We start from the raw sequence: 12,489 nt of genomic DNA, 5'->3' as shown, positions 1-12,489 counted from the left end.
TATGGCCGGACAGGTCCGTATTTTGCTTAGAATTTAATTATTTGGGGTTTGGTTAATAAAGATATTAAACAATATTTATTTATTTATGTATGTATTTAGGTTTAAACCTAAAATAAAATTACAAATTATTTTTATTACCTACTTAAATTACTTAAAATTATTCACATAATATATACATATCACTATCGCTGTCATTGCCTGTTCTAATTATTATTTGTTTTATATTATTTGCAATATGGATATACGATTGTTCTGCTTTTTCTATATATTTAACAGAATTTGCCCAACTTTGTGGAGGGATGTTAAAAACTTCGGTTTTTATAAGTTTGAGGACATTGGAGTTAACACGGGGAAAAACATTGTTACGACGAGTGGCAGATTTCAGTTAGTGCCAAACATGATCAATGGGATTAAATATACAGTGGTAAGGTGGAAGCCTTAAAACTGTAGGCCCTAGATTTTTTGCATAACTATTACAGACGTATTTCCTTTGTAGGTTCAAGCTTTGTAAAACCTCAATTAATTGCTTTTTGGTATAATCTCCGTGAAAATAAATGTCGTTATTATACATGCAATTTTGGATTGGTGCTTTTGTGTCACATGAGGAACGGGTTTTAGTCAACTGTCTACTGTGATAACTTGCATTGTCCATTACAATGACGCTATTAAGAGGAATGTTTGGAACTAGTTCGTTTTTAAACCAACTTTCAAATAAATCAGCGGTGGTGTCTTCATGGTAATCCAGAGAAGAATCTTTAATATTTTTCGCAGACACAGAAAGTTCATTTGGAATCCAACCATCTTTAGAGCCAGCATGCAAAATAGCTATTCTTTTGCATCTTTTTGATGTTTGGCTAATTTTCTTTTCAGCCTTGGAAGTATCTTTTTTGAAAGACCTCGGCGCTCTATCTAATTTACTGACGATAAACTAATTTAACAATAATGACTTGGACAATAATTCAACCATTACAAAAGCGAGTCGACTAAAATATAAAGTGTATTACATCATGCTAATCGGAACATGATGTAGACTTATATGATATGAGAATTGATAGTGTTTTGTCTAACTCTACCTTTTGTTTTTTGTTTACCTTGATATTTCTAAAAACAAAAAAGTTACAGCCGTTAAAAATATTATCAAGATAAATTGAACGCAGGGTACTCTGTACCTGCTTCTATATCGGGTGTTTCAAATTAGACTCTCACCATTAATATCTCAGTGACGGTAAGTTTCGAGTTTGAAATTGAAATTATTTTTGTTACTTCCAGAAATATAGCGGAAAATCTGAAGCTTCCAGTTTTAAAACTTGGCAAAAATCTGTAAATACTCTCTCATTGGAACTTTTTAGGCTTCATCTTGTGGCCAGGTCAAAAATCCCTTGCGACTATCATCAACTTAATTTTTTCTTATGGTCGGCATATTGGATTTGAATAATCCGTACTGCTACCTTTTCATTGATGCATCACAAGTTGTATTTCTGTTCCCTCCAATTCGAAATATTGAACCAAAACTTTTATGTCACAGCAAGCTTTGAATCATGAAGTCTGTCGATGAGACCTGAATATCTAGTCCATTACTGTGTCGTTAAAAATGGACTTTACCAAGGAAGGAAAAATATGGTAACAATTTATTATGGGAAGACATGGGAAATGTATTTAAACATGTGTCCCGAAAAACTAAAATAAAATTATGAATGGATGGAAAGGATATTTTAAAAACCTAACAATAACAATGGGTATAATAAATAAATTACAGAAGATGCTCAAAATGTTGTCCGTGATTCTCGAAACACAGTTCAACTCTTCTCTGCATGTTATGCACTGCGCAATGTATTTCCCATCTGGAGCTCTGGCTGGCTATCTCAATGGTCCATTATTTCCCATCCATGCATCACCAAACCTTGTCGAAAGATAATCAGATACCTGTATTGTATTGTGAGGCAGGACGTCATCGTGCCGAAACCACATGCTGTTGTAGTGGATCAAACGTAAATTATCCAAATAGTCTTCAAGCGTTGATGTCAAAAACTGATAATACGATTGTCCATTGGGAGTACCGTCAAAAAAATGTCTTTATAAATACCTGCCCACACATTAAGACTAAATCGAAATTGGGGCGAATTTCTCGAAATTGCTTGAGGTTGTTAATGCTCCAGATATGTTCGTTGTTTCGATTGAATATTCCACAATTTGTAAAAGTACTTTCATCTGTCCAAATCACGTTTTCTACTATTACAAAATTGTAAATTTTGAGGTAGATATGAATTTTGAAACATTTGAAACCACTTCTCTCTAGTTGTCTTCAAGCACTCGTATGACAAGAAGAAGCACGTACATCAGAGTAAACTTGGCCTGTTGATTTTCTCGGGTTTACATTTGTCTTCAACTTCAACTTCTATTGAAAGGGATAAAATAATTTCACCTAAATCCTACATCATTAACTAAATTTTCTTTCGTTTCCTCATCCATTCTATCTCCATCTTTATGACTTAGTTTTTCAAACGGAGCAAACTTAGGAGATTTCTATCAAATAATTTAAATAAAGTTCTATCGCTTTTATAATAAAGTTTTACCATATCTCGTTTTTCTTCGTTGGTAAATTCCATTTTTAACGAGGCAGAATGCACGAGATATTATAATGTCATCGTCAGATTTGAAAATTCATAGCTTACTATGGTATAAATTTTTTTGTTCACTATTTCGAATTTGAAGGAACACAAATACAACTCATGATACATCAATACAAAAGCAGCAATACGGACTATTCAATACTGTAAAAATCCAATATAGCGACCATAAGAAAAAATAAAGTTCATGATGGTTTGACAAAAACGAAACGTAACAAGAGATTTTTGACCTGGCCATAAGATGAATCCTAAAAAGTTCCAATGAGAATGCATTTACAGATTTGCACTAAGTTGTAAAATAAATATATAAAAAAATAAATACGAAAACCGGAAAATAAAGTCCTGAGTCACGGTTAAGATTGTTTGGTCGCTTATAGATTTCTATTGGTTACTTGCAAGAGTTTTAGTTTTATCGAATAAAATTTGATGTCCGGTTTCGTGATTGAGTTCGTAGTCGTAGTCCTAATCTTAAAGCTCTTTCATGTTCTTCGAGACTAGTTGATATTTTTCGTCCGATCTCTCCAATATATTCTTTGCCACATACTGTAAACTCCTGCTATCTCGAAGCATCGAAGATGTTGCGAGATTCTTGGGCAAGGGGTAAATCTGGTTTTGACGTTATATTTATTTAGAACAGTGGCAAATGTGCATTGCCCGGCCCGAATATGAAAGAAACAAAGTAGAGTAACAATTTTTTATTATTTTTCAATATAATTCCCCTTAACTTCAATACACTTATTACATCCCTTTAAAAAAATATTCTTTCGTCATCAAACCGCCGTCCACGTAAGACCTTTTTCAAATATCCAAACAAATAACAGTCGCTGGGGGCAATATCTGGACTATAGGGAGGATGATCTATCTATTGGAACCCATACTCTAAAATGGCAGCTTGTGCAACACGAGCAGTATGGACAGGTGCATTATCGTGCAAAAGACGCACGCTATTTACCATTGACAGTGATATTAGTTTCTTCACAATCTATCAAAAGAATTCCTTCACAATCCCAAAAGATCGTGACCATCACTTTTTTTGTTGACTGGAAGACTCTGAATTTTCTTCGAGGTGCTTCACTCTTACGACGCCACTCCAGTTTCATCTCCCGTCACAATAGTCATCACATGCTTTGGTTCCAAAAAAGACCACGCATACTCGACACGGCGTTGTTTTTGAATTGCCGAAAGGTTTTTAGGAACCCATCTTGCACTTATGCATTCCTAAATGATCATGCAGGATTCGACGAACACTTGTATCAGAAAGCTTTGTCATTTCTGAGATTTCCTTGACCTTTAAACGTCGATCACTCAATACCACCTCTTCCACAATCGCAGCAATATCTCTCGTTATGACCTCCACTGGTCGACCAGTTCTTGAATCATCTTGAAGGTACTCCTGCCCCATTTGAAAACGTTTTGCCCATTCTTTCACTACAGAATACGAAGGAGAACTTTGGCAGTACACACCATCCAGCCTTTCTTTAATAATTTTAGGTGCTAACCCTTCTTTCGTCAAAAACTTCATGACTGCTCTATACTCAATTTGCTTTATTTGCGACATTTTTTCTGACACGTCTTGTTTAAAATACTTTCAATAAAAAACTATTTGACGCAAGACTTCAATTTTTTTTTTCGCACCCATTAAAATATATATTTAAAATAAGACAAAGTTTTATCGTGATACTGGAGCTGCACCTCTGTCAGGCCGGCAAATTTTGGGTAGGGTTGCTTTTCTACTCATTGTCTTTGGAAGGTTGTGGTGAAGTATTTTTTTGTGATGGAACGCTCGTGAAAATTACTAGAAGGAGAAACAGATGTAAATTGTTTTAATTCTGGGTTCAGAGACCGGATGATTTTTGGATCGGATAGTGAGGTGAATGTTAGCTCTGAAGAAACCAACAGGATGATTGGCAGCAAGATCGATTCGTCAACAACCGACGCAGTAGGAATCCAGAAGTGGCAGTTTCTTTGAAAAGTCAACATTGCTTTCTGTTACCTTTTGTGGTTTTTGTGTCACAGGTGGGACGAGTACGCTAACAACATCGGGGGATTAAAAGTACTTAAAGGCGCCACCGTTCAAGATGGCCCCGCGTTCCCGTACCGAGGCCTTATGGTCGACACCGCCCGCAACTTCATGCCAGTCGAAAGCCTTAAACGTGTTCTAGTAAGTTCCTTTCTTCGGCATAACTTACGGGCTTGATTTTTCCAACTTCCAGGTGGGCATGTCGGCCAACAAACTAAACGTGTTCCATTGGCACGTGACGGACTCTCAGAGTTTCCCCATGGTACTACCGAACGTGCCTCAATTAGCAAAGACCGGTTCGTACAGTCCCGAGGAAACTTACTCCCCCGAAGAGGTGAAAGCCTTGGTGGAGTTTGCCAGGGTCAGGGGTATCAGGGTGCTGCTGGAGGTGGATACGCCTGGCCACGCTGGCAACGGATGGACCTGGGGACCGGAGGAAGGTCTCGGAGAGTTAGCAGTGTGCGTGAACGAGCGGCCTTGGAGTCTGTATTGCGGAGAACCGCCTTGCGGACAGCTGAACCCCGAAAATCCCAAAGTTTACGACGTACTAGAGAAAATTTACAGGTGCGATTCATTTTCTGATTCTATCAATGAACCTACTTTTAACCATGTATATGATTGCATTTTCCAATTCACTAAAAACGTGTGATTATTTTTCTTCTTCTGGTGCCTATCGTCTATGGATGTTGGCAATCATGTTATACTATAAACTTATATCTCGGCAACGGTAGGTCCTAGGGGACCGCCATTGGTACAGAAATGATCAGCGTCAAAATTTTTTTTGTTTTTCTGTTCTCCGTTATCCGTTATCGGTTCTCCGTTTCTCTCTAGACCTAGCATTAATTGGCTATATCTTTTGGACGGTTTGTAGCAAGATCTTCAAATTTGGCTCCTTTTAAGCCGTGCACGAGGTACACAAACCAGTAAAAAATGAGTCTGATGAAACCAAGGTGTCCAGCTTCTTTTTATATTTTCGACTGTTTTTTGGAAATTGCTGTGAAACACAATAAGTGTCCGAAATTTGAAGCCATCCACTTAAAATTTGACAGATGTATAGAGCTCCGTAATGAAGCCTTTTGAAACTGGCTGGGGGGTCGTATTTTTTTAAATTTTAAAAGCTGCACTTGCAGGGCACCGAAAAAAAAATCAAGATCCGGACCGAAAACCTTTATTCTTGATGATTTTTTAAAAATGTACAGGGTGCGTCAGTAATTTGCAGGAAACTGAAAATTGAGCTCCCTTTATATTGATAATTGACAGCTAAAACTTTTGCATTTAAGGTTTTCATATATTGTACAGGGTGTTCGGAATATTCTGTGCTATATTCTAAAACGTCATCGACTTCAAATTTGGCAAGGAAGTAAAAGCACATCTAAACAGTAGAAATTGAGCGTAGTGAAATTTAACCAAATATTTTTTTAAACAATTTGAGAATATTTCTACACTATTTTGTCTTCCAGAAAAACATGATTTTCTCAAAAACAATTCAACCGATCGGCAATATTTTAGAACCAGAAAATGTGGGAGATGCGGGGCTATTGATTATATACAGGGTTTTTCAATTGTGGACAAAAATCTAAAAGACCGTGAAAGTTGTATTTTTTGGGAATGAATTATTAACCAAAAATATATAACCTCTTTTCGAACATTGTTTGAATCATATACAGGGTGTGTCGTTTATGGGCAAAAATACGAAGAACGTTCTTGTTGGTAAATTATTGGGGATAAATGGAGGACTAAGCTAAAAATCCGTTAATTTGATTTGAACGGTATCGTAAACTATGTCCAGAGAGAGTTTTAGGTTTCGTCAATTATACAGGGTGCGCGAGATACTTGAAAAAATATCATTCGACAACGCTATTATTTATACAAATTTGAAAATTTAACAAAGTTTGCTGAAACTTTGAAGTTCGGAGAGGCTTGAAAGACACTTTACACAGGGTGTATGCACAATAAAATTACATCTATTTTGAGAAAGTTCCATAGTGGCTCGCAGGACCACGATAGAAAAACATTGCTTTCCTTTACCACAAAAAAAACGCGGAGCTCTTTCTTTTTAAAATAAAAAGCTGCTACGCGCTACAAACTTGCCCCACCCAGCGACGGTTTTTCGAAAGCAATCTTGTTATTTTCGAAAAATCACTAAACTCGAAATCTCCATAACGGTGCATCTCACAGTGTAGCCGTTGGTACAGGTGGAATCGGCATCCAAAAGAAAAAGAAACGGTTTTATTTTTTGTCTGTCTGTTCTCCGTTCTCCATTTCTCCGTTCTCTGTTCCAGGGTTTTTCGATGATAACTTCCGAACGGTTTGAGATAAACGCTTCAAATTTTACTCCTTAACCGTCCACGGGGTGCATAAGATATGTAAAAATGACTGCGTTCAAACTTCGGCGTCTATCTTTTTTTTTCGATTTTCGACCGTTTTTTGAACGTTGCTATAAAACACGATAAGTGTCCGTAATTTGAAGCTGATGTCAAAATAAACACTTCTACTTATACCCCGTAGCATCAATGCTTAATCAAATCTAAGGTAAGACCTATTTAATGCAGAATAAACATCTGTTGGGATGAGGTTAACCACGGTCCTACGAAGGTCTGCCCTTAAAGCTCTGTAGTTAAGCAATAAATGCACTATAATTTTGGTCGTACCATAAATTACCCAAAATTCTGTTCGTTAAAATTTATTCCCAAGCATTACACCATCTGAATGCATTGATTTAGTGAGCTTTTTGTTGAATGATACCATTTTGCCAAAAGTTGTTGTCATCCACGTTAGAACGAAATTAGTTTAAGTGTGATAATAATTTTTTTAGACAAGCCACAAGACTAATGGCTTCTTGTCTGTCACCCTTTTTAAGTGAAATTTTATTAATTATAGATATCCAATTCTCCACATATTTAATAGCTTGAAATACGAACGAATGGCAGCTAACAAAGCCTTACCGATTTCCTAACGTTTACAAATTCTAAGACGGGGGTACCTTACCGTTTCTTGATCTTCTATTAGTTAGGAAAAGTAGAAGAATTGAATTCAGGATTTTTTTTTATAAAGTCCACATCCACTGACAATGCGATGCAATTAGCCTCCAAATTTTAGTTCTTAATTCCAACAAATACCAATTGTCGTATTATATAGTAAAATCAAAACCTCCAGAACGTATTTTCCAATGCCTGACCTATTTCGGCAACATTTCGCTACTCTTAGCTGAATTGTTCAAGAGCAGGAATTTATCTATAGCAGGTGAATGGTCAAGATGGCAAAAGTTCCTTCGATTAAAAATATTCTCTTCTGAAAATTTTGCTTTGTCGGTCCAAAAAATTTTTGACAAAAAAAATGTCCTGAATATGGACCAACAAAATTTCACAAAAAAACACTCTCTTAGCACAATCACATCAACATTCACGGCCTGAATTTAGTTAGGAAAAGTAGAAGAATTGAATTCGAGATTTTTATGAAGGCCACATCTACTGACAGTGTGCTGTAATGTTCCTCCAACTCTTTTAACTCTTAACCCATATTCTATGTTTTTTGTTTTTGCACATCCATTTAGAAATTTTATTATTATCACTAAAGGACATAAAACTCTAGAAATAGCTAATTTGTGTGTAAGGGAAAGATCTTCTATATGACTTTGTATCACATTTTCAAGTAAATCCAAAATAGTAAAAAAATATATTTTGGATTTGTATTACTATTTTTGTATGTAGGTTTCATAGCAGAAAACATACATTAGAAATACTATACTGATTATGCTTTATTTTTTGAAAATATTTACTGGCGCGTGAATGCACGACTGGTTTTATCTGTGAAAGAAAACTTTGTTATTGCAAGTCTAGACAAGTCAGCGCATGTAGAATAAACATCCAACAATTAGCGTGTTCTTTAGTATTGCTTTGTGCCTTGTGCAGTGAACGTTACAGTTCGTAAAATATGGCATTTCCGAGATATTTGACTCAAAAGAGATTGTGATGGATGAGGACAATAACAATGAATGTCGCAAGTATTATTTGGATTTATGTATTCTTATGTATTGTAGCATTCCATTCCTTGTAAATTTATGCTAAAAATAACGTGAAAACTTATTTACAGAACATATTGACGCGGTCTATATTCCACCTTGACTGACGAAGAAGATATGAACGATAACATAAATTTATAAGAGTTTGGGGAACTAACTGATATAGTTGGAACTTTCGAGTTACATACACCGAATGATACAGCTGTCCTTCAACAATCCTGTAATTCATCAAACACTAAACCTAAATCGTACTCATCAGATGGTGAAACCCTGAAATTCAAAAGAAGAGGTATGCTTTCCGCAAACGACAGGCTTGCTTCTACTGTAAAATGGAAGAAAGGTCAGATTGAGTACACTCACGCATCTATATCCGATGAATTTAGATCATGTGAGGAACTAAAAAATAGGCTTTCTGGAAAAACTCCGCTTGAAATATTTTTTACGTTTTTTAATGGCGAAGTGATTGATTTGATTTTAAACCTTACATTGTTTTGGGACTTTTAAAGACTGATAAAACAAGAAATCTTGCACCTGCCATAGATAAAGTGCGTTATGATAATCAAGGTCACCTTATGATTGTTTCTCCTAAGAAAGCCCGAAGGAGATGTAGAATCTGCCACAGCCACACAATTTACGTTTGTAACAAGTGTAATGTGCATTTCCATACTTCATGCGTTGTAAAATATCACCAAAACGAAATCAATTGTTACCAGTGGTGCGCTCACGGGCCATAAAATATTATGCGTTTTTTTGTATCAAATCAGGTTCAGGAAAACAATTTACTTTTAGTTGTCTTCTGTCGAATTTGTATATTGTAATTTATGTATAAATTATATGTTACACCTTATATGCCCCAAAACCTTTAATGTATTCTTAAGTGCAACAAAATAAATAATTTCAGAGCAAAAAAGTATTTTTTTTATGCTTGGGATAATATGGGTTAATTCTGGAGGCTTTTGAACATTCCACTTTCAAAAGAGGCATTGAATAACGAATTGACGACGATTAGACAAATTCCATTCAATATTATTTTTTACAAAACTTCTGGATACCTGCTGCGTCGGATTTTGCTGAGTCGAACTTGCTAACGTGTCGCCAATCATCCTGTTGGCTTCTTCAGAGCTGACTTAAACTTAAAAGGAAGTCAAATGGTCTTTTGTTTTCAAACCCTATCAAAAACTTCAGAGCTTTTAGTGCCTTCTGAGCTACACTGAAACAGTTTCGGTCAAGCTCTGAAGAGCCCAACAGGATGATTGGCGAAGCAAAAACCGACGCAGGATTAATCCAGAAGTTTTGTAAAAAGTATTACAGTAGCCTGTGAAAAATGCATTCAATATCGATTATCTATTTTGTTCAGTTTCAATCAACAAATTATTTTACAAATTTTCCAACAAATACCAGTTATCGTATTATATAATAAAATCAAACCCTCCCGAATGCAAATTGCAATGCCTGACTTACTCCTAGCTGAATTGTTTAAGAGCAGGAATTTATCTATAGCGTTTAAAACAAACAATAGATTAAAACAATTTATAATAAAAATTAAGGATCCAATAGATTCTTTTTCTAGACCAAGAATATGTTCTTCGAACTGTGAGGATTGTAATGCAATTTATTTCGTACAGTCTGGCAGGAACATCTCCTTATCTTTTGTCCACGGGGCATAAGTTTTCTCCGAATAAAAATGTCATTGTTTTGCGTGAGTACGCAACAAGTAAAAAACTTGATTTTCTGGAAAAATTAAAATTCACCAAAGCCAGAAAGAGTTCCTATCCCTGATTGCATCAATAACATTTTTAATTTTGACCCGACAGTGATTTTTAATAATATAAACCGTGTTAGGTTTTTTATATATATTTTTATATTTTTTACTTTTTAATTTCAACATTTCTTATTTCATTTTTTAAGTCTGATGGCGTCAATAACATTTTTAATTTTGATTCGATAGAGATTTTTAATAATATAAACCTCGTTAGGTTATTTTATATATATTTTTATATTGTTTACTTCTTAATTGCAATATTTCTTATTTCATTTTTTAAGTCTGATAGCATCAATAACATTTTTAATTTTGATCCGACAGTGATTTTTAATAACAAAAACCGTGTTAGATTTTTTCATATATATTTTTATATTTTTTACTTCTTAATTGCAACATTTCTTATTTCACTTTTTAAGTCTGATGGCGTCAATAACATTTTCAATCTTGATCCGACAGTGATTTTTAATAATATAAAACGTGTTAGGTTTTTTTATAGATATTTTTATATTTTTTACTTCTGAATCGCAACATTTCTTGATTCATTTTTTAAGTCTGATGGCGTCAATGCCATTTTTAATAACATAAACCTTGTTAAGCTTTTTTTTTTGAGTATTATTTTATTTTTTTTACTTCTTATTTGCAACATTTCTTATTTTATTTTTTAGATATCTGTAAAATCAAATAGATTCGATATAAATCCAATTTGTGTCTGTGCGCGTTTGAATTGACGTATTTGTGTAGGCGTATTCTTAATTTATGTAAGTTTTTTAATTATTCAAAAAAAATGCTTTTACAAATAAAAATTTTAGAGACATAGACTTCGAAGTTTAATTGAATCATTTTATTGCTGGTTGAGTGGTTAAGTAATCGTTGCTATACTCAGAAAATCAACTCAGAATATGGAAAGCCAAAATGTTAATGTAGAATTTCGTTTATTTTAGAGATCTCATCGAATTAAGCGGCGAAAATGAAATTTTCCACTTGGGTGGCGACGAGGTTAACCTGGAATGTTGGGCCCAACACCTCCAGAAAACCAACACCCTGAGCAACTACACTGATTTGCACGAGCTATGGGGCGAGTTCACCGTCAAAGCATTGGGAAGGCTTCAGCATGCTAATGGTGGCGAAAAGGTGCCGAACGTCATCGTCTGGTCGAATAAACTCAACAAGCGGCCTTATATAACCAAGTTTTTCGATAAGGTGAGTGCGGTGAGCATAAATTCCTTCCTAATCAGGGACTAAGAACGGAACGGAAACGAGAACGAAAGAACGAAATTAACCGAATAATTTAAAAAAACGAAAACGAAATAAATAATTTCGGTTACCGGTTTTAACCGGTTTAATGGCATGCACACATGCAGGGTGTTCCCATATTATTTTTTCCAATATTTTCTTACACAAATTCGTTACATTCAGTTATCGGTATCAGTTTGTGTGTCTTAATCTTGTAAAGTTGTTATTATACATATATAAAGGTAACATTTTAAAATAATAATAAAATTTAAACTTATAAAAATGTCTCAAAGCTTTTTTACAAGTACAAATCATTCAGTAAACTCGCAGCGGCGCGTACAATCTTGTCATAAAGAAATTTTTGACATTTCTGCAGGCTCATCATAACCGCACTCTTCAAATTCATCAGCAACAACTAAAAAAACGCGGCTAAATATCCAACCTACCTTAAATGATGTCGTTATAAAACAAAAAACCTATATTTCAATTAACATTACATATACAGCATCTACAGAACTGTTAACAGTTTACGGCCGTCCATTCGGCATATCAAATGATTCGGGTTTTCGAAAAATGTTAGATCTGATAATAGCTGGACCAGAAAATAAAATTGCAATTAACCTGGAAAATATAAAAAATGCGGGTTTAAAAGGAAAAATAACGACAGAATTCAAAGTTGATGGAGCAAGTAGACTTGATAGAAGTATATCAGGAATCAACGTTCAATTTATTGGCAATAATTGTCTAGTTTTAAGGGCATTGGCGATGCGGGAATTGAAGGAAAGACATGGTTCCTCATACATTTCAAAAATAATAATTATTATTA

The 12,489-nt window shown here is 34.8% G+C and overlaps 1 protein-coding gene across 7 annotated transcripts in view; it reads left to right on the top strand.

Annotated features, from left to right (window-relative positions):
* LOC132704690 (probable beta-hexosaminidase fdl) overlaps window positions 1-12,489 on the top strand; it is a 183,915-nt gene that overhangs the window by 157,708 nt on the left and 13,718 nt on the right. For all 7 annotated transcript variants that reach the window (XR_009619306.1, XM_060674900.1, XM_060674874.1 and 4 more), the window contains exons 4-6: window positions 4,644-4,788; window positions 4,841-5,211; window positions 11,372-11,630. Coding sequence is in view for 6 of the 7 variants with exons in the window: in XM_060674900.1 (XP_060530883.1) it covers window positions 4,644-4,788; window positions 4,841-5,211; window positions 11,372-11,630 (775 nt within the window). In the remaining variant the exon portion in view is untranslated. The remainder of the gene's footprint in view (window positions 1-4,643; window positions 4,789-4,840; window positions 5,212-11,371; window positions 11,631-12,489) is intronic.

This window comes from Cylas formicarius, unplaced genomic scaffold, assembly GCF_029955315.1.
Source record: "Cylas formicarius isolate icCylForm1 unplaced genomic scaffold, icCylForm1.1 PGA_scaffold_10__41_contigs__length_53128322, whole genome shotgun sequence".
NCBI classification, from domain to species: Eukaryota; Metazoa; Arthropoda; class Insecta; order Coleoptera; family Brentidae; genus Cylas; species Cylas formicarius.
Note: the sequence above shows the minus strand (reverse complement) of the source record. Positions and strands in the feature narration are given on the sequence as shown.